An 18492-nucleotide genomic window follows, 5' to 3' on the forward strand; every position below is an offset into this window, starting at 1 on the left:
GTGCCATTACAATTTTTTCTTTTAAGGATTGAACTCTTAACACTGCTGAGATGTCACTGGTGTTTAGTTTGTATAGTGAGAATTCCGGAGCGCATATGAATTACCGCAGATGAAATTCCAATCCTGGAGTAGGTAGTTTGCTGTTGTAGATACTTGAATTTCATATTTACGAGAGTTTTATTTGCCTGCAGGATGAATTTGTTTACAATCATTGTATTTATCGGTTTTTCAGATATATTGATATGCTTTCACAGATTTTAATTAAACTCTTTCGGGTATCGATCCCCAATATTTCGGCGTGCATTGCCGATGCTCAACCGTTGAGCCATGAGTTACGTTTATTTTGCACTAATATTAGATGGCACTAAAAGATAATAAAGGCAATTTTCATAAGCTCGTAAAACTATATGTTATCCTGGATACCTCGAGTTCAAGGATTATAGCTCTGTGGTAGAACGTTGTTTAGCGGATCCAAAGGTCTCGGGTTCAACTACCGGATGAGGGTTAATATAATAATTGTAAATGTGTTTATTAAATAGATTTCATGAAAATATGTAAACAGGAAATTATCTTGAATCACTCTACAAAAATTTTTCTAAGTCCAAATTTGTGGTACTCTAATAACGCGAAAATATAGACGAAGAGACCATATGTCTTATGGCTCAGTGGTAGAGCATCGGCATGGTACGCCGTAAGATAAGCGTTCAAATCATAAAAGAGTCGAAATAATTACTGAAGATAACAACAGTTCCTATTGAGTGTATATATATTACAAACTCATAAACTCTTACTACTGATCAGGCAGTATGTATGAGATCTCTCAGCAGAGGAAGCGAATGATTAAAGTCCATTGCAAGTGTTCAAGTAGCAAACTACGCATTGATTCCGATAAATCAAATTGAACCATTTATTGAAATTTGTTATTGGATATTATATTAAACATTGCCAAAATATTCGTCCCATTACTTCGTAATGGGGAAGCTTCTCGACCCGACTGGCGACGTGGAAGGTAGACACCTGGGAAGGTAGGAAGCCCAGGACACTAGGAACCTACTGGGAATCGAACCACGAACCTTGGAGTTACTAGGCGGATGCGATACCTTTCTGGCGACCCCCCCTATATCCCCCCCATTGATATTTGATCCCGTATGTACAACTTTGCACAGTTAGCTTAATCTGACGAAGACTTAGATTTCAATGTAATATCTCTCATAGCTCAATGGTAGAGCACTGGACTGATATAGTGTATACCTTGGGTTCGAATCCCATTCAGGTGTGATGGAATTCAGTATCCATGATACATTACATGTAAAAAAATTTTAATGTAAATTACTTCAATGGTTTTTTATTAAAAGACAATAAATCGAGTAGGGTTAATCACCATAGTATGTGTTCAACTACAAGTTCTTTTTCTGAGTTGAAATGTTCGTTGGAATGTAACCTGACTCTTTCGGGAGTCGAAACGTAAACCTTCGGCGTACCGCTTCGATGCTCTACCATCGCGCCATGAATCACACATTTTAAATTTCAATTTTTACCAAGAGTTTAAAGGTAACATGTTCACACTTTTAATAATTAAAAGTTGCTAAGGTAACTAACGCGCCCGATTTATTTCTACCAAGTTTTTGCAAGTTACGCTTAGCTTGGTATGTTCCCTTACACACAGTATACTTGCGACATCAAAACAAGGACACAATTTCCCCCAAAAAACCAAGGCGTTTCTTTCACGTGATAGCATCTTCTAATCAATAATAAAAACATGGAGCTAACAACAGTCATACTATTCCCTACGAACCATATATTTCAAATTATTCGATTTTAAACGTTAGAACGAAATTTTTTACTGCAAACCATTCCCTCAACGTAGAATTACAATTACTATGACCTGAATTTTAAATCCTTGAACTACTTTTTGATCTAATAATATTTTGGCAAAAACATATGTAATCCCCATAATAACTACAGCAATAGTAAACCCTAATGGCATGTAATACCAGTCACAATAATAAGCAGTTTCTTCCCTATAAATTTATCAACTGATTCTTACCACAGAACTGCATTACCATATGCAATCAGCAAACAAAGTAGGTCTCAAAAGTACGCCATTCAACTGTGAGAGGACAGTCTGTAAAACTTCCAATGGCATGAGAAGCAATTACCTGCAAACAAACAAACTTTCAGTCCAATCAACAGACAAATGGACTAAAAGTAAGAGATTTAATTTATGATTTTAATAGTTGGGCAATTGCAAACTATAGTGGGGACAAGAGGGAATATTTCCTCCTGCCTGTAGTACCAACCCCACCAAAAATCTTTTCCCCCTGTGAAATTTGGAAATTCTCTGGAAGCACAATACACAGCAGTAAATAATCTATTTCATCTCAGATTAGAAGAAGGGCTGTAAAGCAGTTCCCAACCAATACAGAATGCTACTAAAGAAATAGTGCATGACCGGGAAATGGAACCACATCAAACACATATAGCTTAATTCTTATGGATTTCCTAGTGAAACTTATAGGTGAAACGCATACACAATGTTCCCACCAATTACCTTTGGAGTAAAATTATGTGATTCTTTGTGACAAGTGTTTCATAGCAACAGCATGGATTGTTGAATTGGTACAGGTTATTCCTAATACAAATAAAAATATTTGATTACCTATTTGAAAGATTCATATAATAGGGTCACCTTATGTTGACAGGTTCTTCACCAGTCACAGCTGAAATGCAGCTTGTTTTACTTTAGAAGTACTGTAAGCATAGACTAGGATTAGAAATATCTACTCCTGTAAGTTACAATTTGTGTATGGTACAATGCCTGGATACCTGAACAAAGTAGGTGACATCTACTTAACAGACCGCGTGGTGAGTGACTTGCGTAAGATTTAAAAAGTATGTGAAACGAACAAGAAAAGCAGTTAATTTTTTTAGACAAATTTCTGAATATTAAAATTATAAATACCAATTGACAGCAAAGTCTGAAGTGGATAACATCAGACAACCTCTGCATTACGTAATTACATGTTCTTCGATATCCAGATCGAAATTGGGTCCCGTAAAGGACATCTTCGTTCAGTATCCCAAGAACAAATGTCTTAATTCGTAGAGAAGCCAGCAAACCCTAGCGCCACCTGGCGAAAAATAATACATCAAAGTTCACATCTCCAGAAACTTAAGTAATTAGCCGCCTGAAGGATACTACAAAAACTCGATTTTCGTTGTCAATCTTTGCTTTTTACTGGAACCTAAAACTACTTAAGGAATAAGTGGAGGAAGCTTAACATGCTGAGAGCGATTAAACGGACAGAACTAATGACATTATGGAAGCAGTAAAACGCTAGAATTATTACAGCTTTTTCTTTTCTACAACGGTATCCTTCTTAATTCGTGTTCATTGCCAGTGAAGCCACGATTGAAGAAAAAGCTAGCGGCCTTCATTTAAATAGTCTTCAATGTACTGCCATCTACAGCGAAGTAAAAATCAAGTAGTAAACTTAAAATTTGGTGGTAACTGATCCCAGATTCAGAGGCCGGTTTCTCGACGAGGCGAAAACGCGACCTGACCTGTCATTATATCTTGGGAACAATATTAGTTTGCTCCAAGTAACACAATCTAGTTTTCAAAAGTAAAAAAAATAATGACTAATCGTCGAATAGGCTGGAAATTGAACAATCTAACGCACGTTCTCCTTCCGCATGAACATCCAGCTTCTCCTTTCTCTCACAATTATGTTAAAATTGTACTATACATTTTATCCAATGAAACTTTTAAAATATTTGACACCATGAAACTCAGTATCAAATAACTTGCTACAAGAATTTCTTTCAAATTAGTTTAAAAGAGTAAAGATAGTATTGCAGCAGACCGTCAATTCAGTAACTTGTGGTGGCCCTAAAAAGGACCGTTTGTTTTATTGATGAAGAAAGACTTAAGCTTTGGCGGGTTTATCGGTCTTTTTGGGCAGGAGAACGGCCTGGATGTTGGGCAGAACACCACCTTGAGCAATAGTGACACCAGATAGAAGTTTGTTCAACTCTTCGTCGTTGCGGATGGCCAACTGCAAGTGGCGAGGGATGATACGAGTCTTCTTGTTGTCACGAGCTGCGTTACCAGCCAACTCAAGTACCTCAGCGGCCAAGTACTCCATGACAGCAGCCAGATATACAGGGGCGCCAGCACCTACACGTTCAGCGTATGAACCTTTACGCAGCATTCGATGGATACGACCGACGGGGAATTGTAGTCCGGCTCTGCTTGAGCGAGTCTTTGACTTTCCCTTTACTTTGCCTCCTTTACCGCGACCAGACATTACGAGTTTGTGGGTTAGTAGGACACGTTCCTACAACTGAAGAAATTGTTAGTCAAATAAACTTGAACATGCGGCTTATATACACAGTTGGACGGGATTTGGAAATCGGCACTAAACTAGCCAATACCCAACGTTCTTCCAGAGATTTCTACTTGGTTTGGCATAAGCTACAACGCTTTCCTGTTCCCAATGGGAAACGCCCATTGGGCCTTTATTACCGAAACATCTGCTTTAATCTGCTACCTTCATTGGTGCTAGCGAAACGAAATTGGCTACTTTCAGGTGGACTAGTATTTGATTCCTGATACATATACGGCCAAAGGACCTACGGAAGCTACTACATCTTTTACAGTGCGTAGCTTGAATTCAATCTATTACATAGAAAATTAAAATGCCTCCCAAAGTTAGTGGAAAAGCAGCAAAAAAGGCCGGCAAAGCTCAGAAGAACATTGTTAAAGGAGATAAAAAGAAAAAACGCAAGAGGAAGGAGAGCTATGCCATTTACATCTACAAAGTTTTGAAGCAGGTCCATCCCGACACTGGCATCTCCTCCAAAGCCATGACGATTATGAACAGCTTCGTCAACGATATTTTCGAGCGCATTGCTGGAGAATCTTCCCGCCTTGCTCACTATAACAAGAGATCTACCATCACGAGCCGTGAAATTCAAACGGCTGTGCGTTTACTATTGCCGGGAGAATTGGCCAAACACGCCGTGTCTGAGGGCACTAAAGCTGTGACCAAGTACACCAGCACTAAGTAGATCGTTTCTCCTGGTTACTATCGTTTACTCCTGATACTAAAACGGCCCTTTTCAGGGCCACCAACTTGTTAAAGAGCTAGAATATGCTGCACTCTACTGTTAAGTCTAACCATTTTTTGCTACGATTTTGATGAGACCATTTCTCTTGGGACAGTGTCATGGGCAGATTGGACGAAATGTTTTAATTGGCGACAATCTTACAACAAATTAAAATATAATGAGCTAAACATGATTCCTCATTGACACTCGTCCTCGATACTTACCTAACTCATGTAGGTGTATGTACTGTGGACCTTGTCCAAACTTAGAAGGGTAGTCTTAAGTTTATGCAGTCAATTATTTTAAAAAATTAGACTTAATGTAGCACGAGTGGCACTCAGGTGGAAGAATTCATCCCATGCAGGATAAGAAACGGAGTCAGCTGTCGTAGAAAACCATTGGTGGTGGCGGGGGGAAACTTATTTTTGAAGGAGATTCAAGGACAATGATTCACAAGAGAGTTCAAGAATAGAGGCAGGGAACGAAAATTTAGAAACATAAATAATGTACGAATGATCGGTTACCAAAGGGCCAAGCAAGAATTAATAAAGAATGTTGCATAATCGACTGACGACTGAAATTGAGAACACTGCACCCCTAATAATTTTTTTCTGAAGCGTTCTTTCCTCTGTAAACTTCAAGCCTATTTGATGCCTATGTGGGACACACTTCCAAATAAGTCTATCCATAGATGTTATGGGTTGCAAATCCCTTCAGAGTAATCATTGATGTAGGCTTTCATTTACTCAATTTTCAAAGGATCCTAACTTTGTTTTTTTGTGCATAATGTAACTGTTCGTTTATTAAGAGCATAAGGCTTGAAATGTTAAAGCATACCTAGTGGCAATATCATAAAGCCGGAGAAGCACGTATGCGTGTTTCAGTCGTTTACTTAAAGAGTTGACGTTATTAACTGTCTGAAAAATATCTGATTAATTAATGAATTAGTACAAGGGAAATGACTGAAAACCGAAATTGTAAATAGCTACAACCCCTAAGCAATGTGGGGCAGAATATTTTCCACGAAAGAGAAATACAATATCATTTTCACTTATTTTTAGCTCGTCCAAACTTACGAAGCAGTAAAAGTACTTTTTTCTTTGATTAAATGGTGGCCCTGAAAAGGGCCGATGGGTCAAGAAGAGCTGGAATAGTGAAATTTTAACCGCCAAAACCGTACAGAGTACGACCCTGACGCTTCAAGGCGTAAACGACGTCCATGGCTGTCACGGTCTTCCTCTTGGCGTGTTCGGTATAGGTAACAGCGTCACGAATGACGTTCTCAAGGAACACCTTCAAAACACCACGAGTCTCTTCGTAGATGAGACCAGAAATACGTTTGACACCGCCACGGCGGGCAAGACGACGAATGGCCGGCTTGGTGATACCTTGAATGTTGTCACGCAAAACTTTGCGATGGCGTTTCGCGCCTCCTTTGCCGAGTCCTTTACCTCCCTTGCCACGACCAGTCATTTTGAGAGTGCTTCAGAGGGTTTTGGAAAATACAGAATGAAAAATGTGTCATCCGGTGTCCCATTTATAAGCCCGCTAGCCCAACTCTCATTGGCTACCGCAGGCTTTGCCCTACGGACTCTACCCCACCCCATATGTACTGAGAGCCTTTGTCTTGCTCTACCCTATCCGTTTTCCCTCCCTTTCTAGTCTGACCAATGGCGTGAAAGAACAAAGGCTTTAAGCATCCACTCACCATATATAAGTTCAACATCTACCATCAGTTTAAAATTGTAAACCTTCATTCAAAAAATGGCTCGTACGAAGCAGACTGCTCGTAAATCTACCGGTGGCAAAGCTCCCCGCAAACAGTTGGCTACGAAGGCTGCTCGTAAGAGTGCCCCGGCCACTGGCGGTGTCAAGAAACCCCATCGATATCGCCCCGGTACCGTCGCTCTACGAGAGATTCGCCGTTACCAGAAGTCGACTGAGCTTCTGATCCGCAAGCTGCCCTTCCAGCGCTTGGTCAGAGAAATCGCCCAAGATTTCAAGACTGATTTGCGCTTCCAGAGCTCGGCCGTCATGGCGTTGCAGGAGGCAAGCGAGGCCTACTTGGTTGGTCTTTTTGAAGACACTAATTTGTGCGCCATCCACGCTAAACGAGTCACCATCATGCCCAAGGACATTCAGCTTGCTCGTCGCATTCGTGGTGAACGTGCTTAGATGACTTGAGTGTTAGCTACCCCGGCCCTTTTCAGGGCCACCAAACTTCATGAAAATGAATTATGCCATCCACTTTTATCATTGGTATTATTTTTAGCCTTGTCGGTTTTACTTCGGGTTGTTGTGATTACACATGGATTTTAGTGCAGCAACAAGCCTTTCTCGTTCGTTCCGGCTGCTACATCGATAAAATCCTTGTCAGGAACAGACGAGAACAGTAGTAGCCAATGCCACTGCCAATAGGCAAGTTTCTCTAAGCCGTACAGAACCTTAACCTTCGTCTCAGTATGTGTAGATTACCAAAACGACTCCTCCCATTTTACGCTGAAACTCTGCCCCCTTCTCGTCAGCTCCTAAGTGCTTTGAACAGGCTACCATCAGGTAAACAAGTTGAACCTGTCGTCACATTAATAAATGGCCATGAGATTCTTCGACTTCCAAGTATACTCAGTTAACAAACTTTTCCAATGTCAATCCAGGTTAGTGGAAAGGTAGCAAAGAAAACAGGCTATCCCGATATTGGCATAGCTTCAAAAGCCATGCCATTCATAATCAGCTTCGTCAATGACATTCTCGAGCGCATTACAGGAGAATCTTCTCGTCTAGCCTAAATAACGTTGACTTGGAATGTCGTTATGATGATAACTGACACAAAGTAGTCAATGACACAGCGCTACATTTTTCGCTAACTATCCGGTTTTTTGTTTTTCCGATAGATGGTGTATGGCTCAATTACTAGCAGTTTCTGTCGATCAAAACAAAAACACCCAGCCATGGCCAGTGGCACATAGACGGTAAAAAAAACACAAAAACACTAAGGACTATTTTCCCGATAACTGTTTTTATTTAAACAAGGATACCACAAGGTAGGTACACGAATGAACATTCGATTTCATCAATCCTTGTTGTACTTGTAACAATCCTGAGCTGCCTTGCATTCTTCACTTGCTGAGATTACGGTGGATTTGAGATTCTTTATTTCCGTTTTAATCATTTCGACGCCCAGCGATTCAGTGGGTCGGATGTCCTCGCTGACCACTGCTTTTAACTGTTTTGTTATACCAGCTTTGGGAATTTTCTCACACAACTTCCCCACCACTTTGGCACCAACAAAACCGGCGAGTCCGTCACCAGCCAAACTTATTCCAGCACTGACAGCCGTTTCAAGGCCTGGATTGGTTACTAGACTGGCAACTCCTGGGGTTTCCTTACCATCAGTAGCCAAGGCAGTTGTCACATCCCATGTAGCACCAGTGGTGACACTTAAAGCTGCACCTGTTACTGGTCCACCAACTAACAATCCTCCAGCACCGGCACCCAATACGGCAGTGGCTCTTGTGGCAGCTTCATAGGCACGCTCGGCTGCTTGATGGTCACCAGTAATATCATGAACGAAGCCTTTAACATGCCCAAATATAGGTGTTGCATCCAGTACAGCTCCAACAATGCGTTTGGCTTCTTCCTTGCCGTTTTCGACTTGACTTCCAGCCAACTCGTTCACCACAGTCGTTTGTGAAACGCCAGTTCCTGTATGAACAAAGACAGCCATCCTTGCGAATCTCGATCTAGAATGAATAACCAACGGCGACCAGCTGTCGACAAAAAGTAGATGAACGTTGAACCAACGCCAAGAGATTCTCACAATTCACAGAGAACTAAATAAAAAAAAAATTTCCCTCCAGGGAATTGAGTATGTCTTTATGCATGTCGACCATTTTTATGTAATTTTTGTGTGTTAAAAAAAAAAAACAACATATAAACCAACGAACACTAAACTAGTATTTCTTTTTGGTGCACCACATGACAAGTCATGACGCAAAATGAGCTTCTATCTCAAATCAAATATGTTTTTGAACTGTAGTGTGAAAAAACTAATAGATTGTCATCACCAATTGACAGTTTGTGTATTTCAAACAACAAATCAATTCGAGCTCTACATACCATTGTTAACCCCAATTAATCTAGTTTGTGAGTAACTGAATCACTTTCTTTATAATGTCCACAGCAAACAGAGTTTCAGCTAATGATCATCCGAAAAGATAATCGTCCCGCTTACAAGCCCAGCACATGCTGTGCAGCCTGACTAGCGACTCGTCACCCTAACGATGTCAGAATGGGCCCAATTTATAAACGCAAAAAATGTTTCTCACATTTTTACACATTGCATTCTTTTCCCAATTACAGCACCCACAAAAACTTGTAGGCACAGGAGAAGGAAATGAGGCAGTACGGAGTTTTTTTTTTCTGGTTTGTTTTATGGAACGAGGGTGAAATTTACAAAACTTGAACTGAAATTTTCTTTTTGTGGATTGGGAAAGGGCGGAGACGGTGCCAAGAAAAAAGAGCAACATTCCGATTGAAAAAGAAAGAAAAAAATATCCAATTATAATGTAGGTGCGTGTGCATACTTCTTAAACATAGCTCTGGAAGAAAAGTTAAACAACTGAAAGCAAAACACAACCAAACTCGAGAAGAAAAAAGATGTTATATATAATATATATTTTGTTGGTTGCTTACTTTGCGTAATATTGTGTTTGTTTGTTTGTTTTTTTTTTTTTTCTTTCTTTCCTGTTCTTAGATTTAGAATTTACCCAAAAACTAACTATGTTCTTCTATGTCGGCCATTCCGGCCGTTGGTACTGGCAGCCAAGTCTAACGCTGCAGACAGTGCTCCTGCTGGCACAGCCTCCCTGGCACTAATGCGGAAGAGTTCTATATTAAGCTCTTTGCATATTTCCAGACAGACACGATGGCAGTAATGATACAAGTCAATGGCTGCCCACATCTTTAGGAAGAACGGTTTAAAAAATCAGATTTACAGTTATGCTACAAAAGTCAAAACGAAAAATTTACCAGGCACAGCCATAGAACGTAATACTCCTGTATAAAATTGTTGAAGTACTGGTTCAGGAACAGTAATGCGGGACCAATTAGCACTGAATCTAGGTAGTCCATCTCACTGCGAGTCATGTGTGCTACCTTTTCTCAAACAAAGGCATACCAATAAGAATATCAGAAATCTACTTTGTCGTTATTTAACATAATTACCACGAGTCGGTTGGTGACTTTAGCAATTACTAAACCAAAGGCGATGATGTACAGTGAAGGATGCTCCTCGAATATGTGTTCTTCACTTTTACAGGCAATGATATAAGCCGGAACAATCACCAGACCTAGTGGGATGGCAGGTGATAGAACGCTTGTTTCCTGGCCAACCAAAGAAAAAAAAATTAATCCTTACTGGTTAATGCAAACGTGTTGCAGGTTATTCAAATAAATCGAGAACAAAACGGAAGAAAGGAAAATAAAAAAAAAAAGAAAAGCACAATTTTTTTTTAAAAGCGCAAAGAGGGAGGATAAAAAAACATACAGCCACCGTGGATCCATTTTTGCCGGCTCCTCCACGCAGAATGATTCTCATAGATGAAATTCCAATAATGGCGTAGATGGTAAGGGTCAAGGTTCCAGGCAACAGGACGCAAGAGCAATTCAACCAGCTCAACTACTCCAGCGACAGGAAAGGTCACATAGACATAAGCAAGACAGGTACGGACCAGCCACCAAGAGGACAGTTTGGATATTTCGCGTTCCACGATGAAAAAGAGTGGAAAATGTCAAAGTCGACATTAGTTCAGACAGACAAGACAGTGCAGATATTAGACGGTTATTCGCGTGGCAAAACAAACGGTGTTTCGCGTCCATCACCAGATAAATATGAGGATTGCGCAATAATGCCAAAGCGAGTCAGACGCGAAAGAAAGTTGACAGCACGTAAGCCAATAGGCTACTTTTTCCAGGTTCACTTACGGCAATAGTCGATCCATTTTTCCCTGTTCCTCCGCTTAAAATGCAGCCCAAATACTCGGTGAAGAAAGTGTACGACTGCGCCAAAAACACTGACAATACCACGACGATATTCCACCCGAATCCCACCAAAGGCAACTTATTCAAGAAATATGTCGATCATGGCAAATAACTATGAAATCTAACGCATCAACCCTCAACTAATGATTCCTTATTCCTTCTAAAATTTTCTACATTACATTCAGGTGGGAAAATAAATAAATAAAACACAACAAATAATTGAAAATAAAATAAAATTTGTACTATCAAATACTTACGTTCTGTTGCCACATGTTACTCCCGAAGATAAAGGTCAACAAGTGTAATCCGATGATCCCATATTGGGCCTCGGTTACGTCAATTTTCCCGAATCTCAACGTCCCTAATTACATGATTTTAGTGTATGCTACAGGCAGAGAGAGAAAAAAAAAAAAAAAAAAGCTGTAATCACAAACCTGAGACATAGGTCTGCCAGTGTGCGCAGTAAAAAAGTGCAAAACCAGTGAAACACTGGAAGAACATCCACCACGGATGCGTGCCGAGTCCAACTGTGACGCATGCGGCCAAGGCAACGAATACTGCCGAGAAAAAATTTATGTTTAGCGGTAAAGAATTTATTTTTGTTTAAGTTTTCCTAATTTACCGGTAGACAAGGAATCACATCCGTGATCAAAAAGTTCGCCCAATGGCGAGGAAGAATTGGTGCGGCGAGCTTGTTTTCCATCTATCGCGTCCAGAGTTTGGTAGATGAAAATGCCTGCAGCGCACAATAGAGCCGCCCATCTTGGTGACTATCGATAAAAAATTATCAATGAAACTCTTGGCGCGAGGAAATGAGCTAGACTTATCCATAATCTAATATAGACTTGTCTAATCTATCTCTTTTATGATGACCTAAGACGTCTAGTGGATTTCTAAAAAGATAAGTTTTCAACAGATAAAAGTTTCACAGAATACTTATTAGGAACTAGACAACCTTTGAAAATTATGCAATCATCACATGTTAATTTTGCTAACCTGAAAGAATACTAAATTATAAATAATAACAAATCATAGCATTAACTGAAAAGCTTTTGCATGTGCAGAAGAGAAACATATATTTAAATATATATCCTTGCTATCCTTGCCATCCTTGTTATTCTTACTATAATTTCTTTACTTATAAAACACCTCTTTAATTCAAAAGGTTTTGTTCACATAATTATTAATTCAAAATTTATAATGATCACAGGATAGATAATACCTCTTCTTTTCCATCAGGGTTATAGTAGACAAGCACCAGAGATGTCATAATATTTAGAATGAGTCCTGTGATGGTTATTAAGTTTGGTGCAAGCCATAATGGCAAACATTGCACTACCCAGTTCCACCATGGCTGGAGCAATGGTTCAAGAACACTTGAGCTTATGCAACTGTATTTGTGTTCTTTCAGACGTTTCAACTGTTTGTCGTCCAACACTGGTCCGAATTTCATCTTCAGAGTTATTCTAAAGAAATAAATTGGAAAGAGTGCAAATGAAACCTTAATCTAAACTGTGGTAACTGTTAAAGGAACAAAAGACTATTGCTGAGCAATATGAATACTTACCAAACAAAAAACAGATTATGTCACTAAGCATTATAAATCCCTTCCCCACCTAATTATGCAACAGCGTTCGCCACTGCACAATAACAATCTGCACAGTACCAAGAGATATTGACAGAGCGTGAGTTAAAAAATCGCAAATATCTTGTTCTAGCCAGAAATAGAACTAATTTCTGCTGCAGTGTGTTCTTCAACCCCTACTTACGTGTAAGCAATCCGCGCAACTTAGACACAACCACCTAAGGCGCTTGAGGAGTGCTTGAAAATCCGGTAAGCTCGTTTTCGACAATAAGAATTCCTTTAAAACTCAACAGTCATCGATGCTAATTGCATAATTAATTAGGCTTTTCTCGGACGAGATTTAAAACTAAAATTACTATCTTCAAATCTTTTAAATCATATGGTATATTTTGAAACCTTTTTTTTTTATTTTCTCAAATGTCAGATAGAATATTGAAAGAAACAAAAAAAAATTCTAGAAAAATTAATTCTTATTTTCCACAAGACGTGAGTTAGTTAGTTACTCTTTAATCCATAATTTCATATTAAGTTTTAAAATAGTGCCCTGTGTTACGAACAGATGGTCACTGCAGATTCTTGGATTAGACGCTAGAGGGTATTAAACGAGCCTACTTAGAGTTGTCAGCCCGGTTCATGATCTGTGGGTACGATTAATGGCGTCGGCAAAGATCTTTTTTGTTAATGCACATGTGATTTAAGTAACGACGTAAGAGGATATAATTACGTCGTGTCCATGGTAGTGTTTCGTTGTACGATTTGTTTGTGATTCTATAGGCTTTGAGGTATGTCATTGTCTCCGACACGTTTGATCCATCACCAGAGAGCTCCAGTGTGAATACCAGCCGCAGACATTGGGCGCATCGCGAGTAAACACGCCAAAAATCGAGCGAAGTGTGCTGATTCACACACTGATAAAGTTTTCGGACTGAATCAGCCATCAACAATGGCTACAGTCCAAGAGCCTCAGGGAGGTGCCATCAGGACTGAGATGCAGGATCAAGAAATGGAGAACCTAGATCCTAGAGAAGCTGACAGAATGGAGGAGAGTCGGGATGAGAGAGACTCCATTCAAGAAGAAATGATCACAGATTCACAGATTCGAGATGACACTTCAAAAGATGATTCAGGCCTGGAAGATGATGATTCTAGACCAGAGGCTACTTTTAGATATGAAGTTCCCCACATTAGTAAACTAAAGGAAACAGTGTTATCTCCTCCATGCTACATTCGTAACTTGCCTTGGAAAATAATGGTATATTTTTTGTAACCACATTCCAGATGTTAATGGTACAGTATGTTTGGGTTCTTAGGTGATGCCCCGAAATACTTCACCCCAGCAAGATAGGGCACCACAAAAATTTCTTGGCTTTTTCCTCCAATGTAATGGAGAATCAGAATCCTCTTCTTGGTCATGCAACGCAGTTGCAGACCTTCGCTTGCTGTCACAAAAAGAGGGTGTTGAGGATTTCTCAAGAAAGATACAACACTTGTTTTTTAGCAAAGAAAATGATTGGGGTTTCAGTCACTTCATGAACTGGAATGAAGTCTTGGATCCAGAAAGAGGTTACTGTAAGGATGACACAATTACTCTTGAAGTTCATGTAAATGCTGAAGCCCCACATGGTGTCAGTTGGGATTCCAAGAAACATACTGGTTTTGTTGGGCTGAAAAACCAAGGAGCAACCTGCTATATGAATTCTTTGCTTCAGACACTCTTTTTTACCAATCAGGTAATAAATGAGCTTGCATAGAAAGTTTTAGGCAGTATGTAATGTTCTTTTTTGCCTAATTCAGTTGCGGAAAGCGGTATACAAAATGCCTACAGAGAGCGATGACACCCAACGAAGCGTCGCCTTGGCGTTGCAAAGAGTTTTTTACGAACTTCAGTTCAGCGACCGGCCTGTCGGAACGAAGAAACTGACGAAGAGTTTTGGTTGGGAAACACTTGATTCCTTCATGCAGCACGACGTCCAGGTAAGTCGAAGAGTCTGTCTTTTCAAGTACCGTTCCTTCTAACATTGCTTCTTTATTTAGGAATTCTTAAGAGTCCTCTTGGATAAGCTCGAGAGCAAAATGAAGGGTACGTGTGTAGAAGGCACTGTTCCCCGACTATTTGCGGGGAAAATGGTTTCGTTCATTAAATGCAAACACGTGGATTACACTTCGTCTCGAGCTGAAACGTTCTACGATATTCAGTTGAGTGTCAAGGGGAAGCGAAATATTTTGGAATCATTCAAAGTAGGGATTTTCAATTTTTAGATGTCATTTTCCTGCATGATCTAAATTTCCCTTTCATTAACAGGACTATGTAGCGACCGAGACATTGGATGGAGATAACAAATACGATGCTGGTGAGCATGGGCATCAGGAGGCTGAGAAGGGTGTGATCTTCGCCAGCTTCCCTCCCGTACTTCACCTTCACCTCATGAGGTTTCAGTATGACCCCGTCACAGACTGTTCAATCAAATTCAACGACAGGTTTAAAGCTAAACTGATCAATTCAGCAACAACAACTAAAATCGAATTGAATTATTTTTATTGCAGATTCGAATTTTATGATAAGCTTGATTTGAATCCGTACCTGCAGGCGCCTGAGTCTTCGCCAGCCACATATACTCTCCATGCTGTCCTGGTTCATAGTGGAGATAACCATGGTGGGCATTACGTCGTGTTCATTAATCCAAAGGGTGACGGAAGATGGTGTAAATTTGATGATGATGTAGTTTCCCGCTGCACGAAGCAAGAGGCAATCGATTACAATTTTGGTGGAGCTGATGAAGAAGGTAAAATATTGGACTTTTGAGCTATATTTGGTGACATTTTTTTTTTGTTTCTTTTACGTGTATTTACAATAATTTAGGTTCGCTCAACATCAAGCAATGCACTAACGCCTATATGCTGGTCTATATCAGAGACTCGACCCTACGATCGGTTCTGCAGGACACAACCGAACGCGATATTCCTCGCGAGCTTGTAGCTCGACTCTCAGAAGAACGGAGGCTTGAGGCTTTGAAGCGGAAGGAGCGCAACGAAGCCCATCTTTTTATGACGGTCCAGTTAGTGACAGAAGATAACTTCCAAGGTATGTTAGCCTGTGTTTGCGAGTTCTTTGCTTATATGAAGACTGTGTTCTTAAACCAAACCAAAAAACTTCCTCTTGTTCTAGGTCATCAAGGGTTCGATTTGTATGACCCAGAACAGGGTGTATCGATAAACTTGAGAATTCGAAAACTAGCCACCTATCAAGAGCTAACGGAGTTGATTGCTTCTACCACTCGTTACAATGTTGATCAGTTCCGAATCTGGCCTATGGCAGGACGAACCAATAACACAATGCGACCTAAGGCCCTTGATTGGGAAGCGGACCTTGGCAAAAGTGTAACCGATGTGGCAGACAACTGCAATCCTTGGACTTGTTTCTTGGAACTGTTACCACCTGATTCGGGACTCTCAGCCTTGCCACCATTCCAACAGGATCGAATGGTCTTGCTGTTTTTTAAATACTACGATCCAACAACACGCCAGATTCACTATGCTGGACATCACTATGCCTTGATCAAGCGGCCTTTGGCTGATCTAGTTCCCATTTTACTCCAAAGAGCCGGCCTTCCCCCTCATACTCAGCTGGAGCTGTACGAGGAGGTAAATAACACTGTTAAACTATATTTTACTCTTACATGGAACTTTTGTGTTTAATCCCTAGGTCAAACCAGGCATGATTGATACTATAGAACACATTGACAAACCACTGGAAACTATTTTGGAAGAATTGATGGATGGGGATATTATTTGCTACCAAAAATATGATCCAGAAATAATGGGGTCGCAGCTAGGCACAGTGAAGAAATACTTTTATGACCTGCTTCATCGGATCGAAGTCACATTCTGTGACAAAACGAACCCGTTGGATGTGACAGGATTCACTCTTAGCATGTCGGAGGATTTGGGTTACGATCAAGTGGCCAGGCTAGTCGGTGACCGAATCGGATACCCTCCCAACATGCTTCAGTTCTTCAAGAGCCAAGGGCAAGATACATTATATTGTGTGCCATTATATCGCTTCCTTAAGTGCTAATTTTATTTGGAACATTCAGTTACAGAGAGGGACCTGGACCTTCGATTCGCTATCATTGGGAGACATCGTTGAAAGAGATGGTGACATCAGCAAAAGTCAAACAACCAAAAAAGCTGTTTTATTTGAGACTCACCATGCCAATCACTGAATTAGAAAGCAAGAGGCAGTTTAAATGCACTTGGGTGGATTCTCGGTTGAAGGTAAAGAGTTACACGGTGAAATTGAAGTTGCATTCATTATGTTTAAAACTGTATTTTTATTTTTCATTTGATTTGTTAAAAAAACAAAAACACAGGATGAAAAAGAATTGACATTATATCCAGCAAAGACGGCAACGGTAGCCGAATTGCTCGAAGAAGCGCGTAAGCATATGACTTTGTCAGAAAATGGTTCCGGGAAACTTAGGTTAATAAGTGCCTCCTTTTTACCTAAAAAACTGAGTTTTACTCTTAAAAATTCTTCCACAGATTGTTGGAGATAGTGAGTTATAAGATACAAAGTATTGTTTACGAAGAAATCCGACTTGACATGCTAAACACGAGTCCTCCACGGTGGTTTCGAGTTGAAGAAATCCCGAAAGACGAGCTTGAAATAGGCGATGATGAACTTCTGATTCCAGTAGCCCATTTTTCCAAAGAAATCTATTCTGGGTTTGGTATACCCTTTCTCTTGAAAGTAAGGGAAGGGGAACCTTTTTCGCAAGTCAAAGGTATGTAATATGCGCAGTAGTGACTGGCCCTTATGGTACTCTCGATAATTTGTTGCACTGTTTTTTGAGCAGAGAGAATACAGAAGAGACTCGAGGTTCCCGATAAGGAATTCGAAAAATATAAGTTTGCTGTAGTGGTGATGACACGTATTCGCAATCTAACGGAGACTCCTGAGTTAACCCTTAACCTGGAAGATTTTAAACCTCCGCTTAATCAACGTATGTTTCTGCTACTTTTTAAAATTTCATATTTATCAATTATGTTTTTTTCATATCCAATCAGAGCCGTTAGTGCAAATGCGACCTTGGTTAGGTATTGACCATGTCAACAAGGCACCTAAACGCACGCGCTACAGCTATTACGAAAAGGCCATCAAGATATACAACTAACTCAAGAAGGAAATTATGCTGTTTGATTCCTAAAGGGATGGTATATGTTAATTTCAATCGTTAAAACAGGAGGGCAGGAACTGAAGGAGATGCGATTAAAAGAAACTTCTCTGTAACATGGTTCAGATTGGATTCCCATTTGTAAAGTCAATGAACCTCCATCCCCAATGTAACCCTCCACCAGCTCCTTTCAACTCGCTCATCTTGATTTGACGGCTTTTCCAACACTTCGTCTCGTTTTATGTCTTTCCTTTGTTCTGAAGCCATTAAATTATTTTTAAGTGAAATGCTCCCCCACCCGTATTTTCCAATCTTCACTTAATGATTTTTAATTTCTATTTCCCTTTCGAAATTCTACTTCGCTTCTTAAGGATTCTTGTAGGGGAAATCCTTTGAAGAAAGGCACAGACGGGGTCGAAATTGTTGGAAAGGTGACAGGATTCGTTTCTTTATTATCTTTTTTTTCCCGAAACTTCAAAATGTTCTATCCCTCCTACTACCGCGGCTTGTTCCGCGGATGTCGATAATGTGCTAATAATTGAAGCTAGAGTGAGAAAATTAAAATTTGAAAACACATGTAGT

At 40.1% G+C, this 18492-nt stretch overlaps 7 protein-coding genes and 1 long non-coding RNA gene across 13 annotated transcripts; 3 read left to right on the forward strand and 5 right to left on the reverse strand.

The window, feature by feature from the left end:
• Positions 1–19: 19 nt before the first annotated feature.
• LOC123471291 lies at positions 20–3879 on the reverse strand. Of its 3 annotated transcripts, none has more exons than XR_006645700.1 (5): positions 2963–3879; positions 2827–2873; positions 2690–2751; positions 2552–2632; positions 20–2202 (listed from the first exon to the last, which is right to left on the reverse strand). It is a non-coding gene; the product is annotated as an uncharacterized LOC123471291 (long non-coding RNA). The 3 variants fall into 3 exon arrangements; XR_006645699.1 differs by having other exon boundaries at positions 20–2159; positions 2963–3875; XR_006645698.1 differs by lacking the exon at positions 20–2202 and having other exon boundaries at positions 2354–2632; positions 2963–3469.
• Positions 3880–3929: 50 nt separating this feature from the next.
• LOC116919952 (histone H2A-like) lies at positions 3930–4310 on the reverse strand. The gene has a single exon (XM_032925987.2). It carries the CDS (start codon positions 4308–4310, stop codon positions 3930–3932), a length of 381 nt encoding a protein of 126 aa, XP_032781878.1.
• A 365-nt stretch (positions 4311–4675) lies between these two features.
• On the forward strand, positions 4676–6124 carry LOC116919954 (histone H2B.1/H2B.2-like). Its single transcript, XM_032925988.2, has one exon. The coding sequence runs from the start codon at positions 4702–4704 to the stop codon at positions 5071–5073; it is 372 nt and encodes a 123-aa protein (XP_032781879.1). The 5' UTR covers positions 4676–4701; the 3' UTR covers positions 5074–6124.
• Positions 6013–6678, reverse strand: LOC116919955 (histone H4). The gene has a single exon (XM_032925989.2). The coding sequence runs from the start codon at positions 6583–6585 to the stop codon at positions 6274–6276; it is 312 nt and encodes a 103-aa protein (XP_032781880.1). The 5' UTR covers positions 6586–6678; the 3' UTR covers positions 6013–6273.
• A 198-nt stretch (positions 6679–6876) lies between these two features.
• Positions 6877–7287, forward strand: LOC116921021 (histone H3). The gene has a single exon (XM_032927207.2). The coding sequence runs from the start codon at positions 6877–6879 to the stop codon at positions 7285–7287; it is 411 nt and encodes a 136-aa protein (XP_032783098.1).
• Positions 7288–8109: 822 nt separating this feature from the next.
• LOC116919958 lies at positions 8110–9071 on the reverse strand. The gene has a single exon (XM_032925993.2). The coding sequence runs from the start codon at positions 8834–8836 to the stop codon at positions 8183–8185; it is 654 nt and encodes a 217-aa protein (XP_032781884.2). The 5' UTR covers positions 8837–9071; the 3' UTR covers positions 8110–8182.
• Positions 9072–9174: 103 nt separating this feature from the next.
• Positions 9175–12923, reverse strand: LOC116919957 (cholinephosphotransferase 1). Of its 2 annotated transcripts, none has more exons than XM_032925992.2 (9): positions 12719–12923; positions 12374–12617; positions 11774–11921; positions 11586–11708; positions 11409–11512; positions 10658–10789; positions 10336–10494; positions 10141–10266; positions 9175–10072 (listed from the first exon to the last, which is right to left on the reverse strand). In XM_032925992.2, exons 2-9 carry the CDS (start codon positions 12602–12604, stop codon positions 9890–9892), a joined length of 1206 nt encoding a protein of 401 aa, XP_032781883.1. In that variant the 5' UTR covers positions 12605–12617; positions 12719–12923; the 3' UTR covers positions 9175–9889. The 2 variants fall into 2 exon arrangements, with proteins under 2 accessions (XP_032781883.1, XP_032781882.1); XM_032925991.2 differs by lacking the exon at positions 10658–10789 and adding an exon at positions 11095–11229.
• Positions 12924–13299: 376 nt separating this feature from the next.
• LOC116919960 (ubiquitin carboxyl-terminal hydrolase 7) lies at positions 13300–18486 on the forward strand. 3 transcript variants are annotated; one of them, XM_032925996.2, is made up of 15 exons: positions 13300–13442; positions 13511–13988; positions 14047–14466; positions 14531–14710; positions 14771–14974; positions 15039–15214; positions 15281–15519; positions 15597–15818; positions 15903–16378; positions 16440–16762; positions 16831–17011; positions 17107–17216; positions 17279–17520; positions 17593–17739; positions 17804–18486. In XM_032925996.2, the coding sequence occupies exons 2-15, from the start codon at positions 13680–13682 to the stop codon at positions 17908–17910; spliced, it is 3336 nt and encodes a 1111-aa protein (XP_032781887.1). In that variant the 5' UTR covers positions 13300–13442; positions 13511–13679; the 3' UTR covers positions 17911–18486. The 3 variants fall into 3 exon arrangements, with proteins under 3 accessions (XP_032781887.1, XP_032781888.1, XP_032781886.1); XM_032925997.2 differs by having other exon boundaries at positions 13348–13988; positions 16837–17011; XM_032925995.2 differs by having other exon boundaries at positions 13349–13988.
• The last annotated feature ends 6 nt before the right edge of the window (positions 18487–18492 follow it).

This window comes from Daphnia magna, linkage group LG4 (assembly GCF_020631705.1).
Source record: "Daphnia magna isolate NIES linkage group LG4, ASM2063170v1.1, whole genome shotgun sequence".
Lineage (NCBI taxonomy): Eukaryota > Metazoa > Arthropoda > Branchiopoda > Diplostraca > Daphniidae > Daphnia > Daphnia magna.

Excerpts from the sequence above, each read along its gene's own strand:
- LOC116919958 (XM_032925993.2), bottom strand. The coding sequence starts at position 8,836 with ATGGCTGTCTTTGTTCATACAGGAACTGGCGTTTCACAAACGACTGTG.
- LOC116919960 (XM_032925996.2), top strand. The coding sequence starts at position 13,680 with ATGGCTACAGTCCAAGAGCCTCAGGGAGGTGCCATCAGGACTGAGATG. Across the intron at positions 14,711-14,770 it reads TCATGCAGCACGACGTCCAG|GAATTCTTAAGAGTCCTCTT; the intron begins GTAAGTCGAAGA and ends TTCTTTATTTAG. Across the intron at positions 15,819-15,902 it reads GACAGAAGATAACTTCCAAG|GTCATCAAGGGTTCGATTTG; the intron begins GTATGTTAGCCT and ends CTCTTGTTCTAG.
- LOC116919957 (XM_032925991.2), bottom strand. The coding sequence starts at position 12,604 with ATGAAATTCGGACCAGTGTTGGACGACAAACAGTTGAAACGTCTGAAA. Across the intron at positions 11,922-12,373 it reads ACCCTGATGGAAAAGAAGAG|TCACCAAGATGGGCGGCTCT; the intron begins GTATTATCTATC and ends TTTTATCGATAG. Across the intron at positions 11,513-11,585 it reads CTGGCAGACCTATGTCTCAG|GGACGTTGAGATTCGGGAAA; the intron begins GTTTGTGATTAC and ends TCATGTAATTAG.
- LOC116919955 (XM_032925989.2), bottom strand. The coding sequence starts at position 6,585 with ATGACTGGTCGTGGCAAGGGAGGTAAAGGACTCGGCAAAGGAGGCGCG.
- LOC116919952 (XM_032925987.2), bottom strand. The coding sequence starts at position 4,310 with ATGTCTGGTCGCGGTAAAGGAGGCAAAGTAAAGGGAAAGTCAAAGACT.
- LOC116919954 (XM_032925988.2), top strand. The coding sequence starts at position 4,702 with ATGCCTCCCAAAGTTAGTGGAAAAGCAGCAAAAAAGGCCGGCAAAGCT.
- LOC116921021 (XM_032927207.2), top strand. The coding sequence starts at position 6,877 with ATGGCTCGTACGAAGCAGACTGCTCGTAAATCTACCGGTGGCAAAGCT.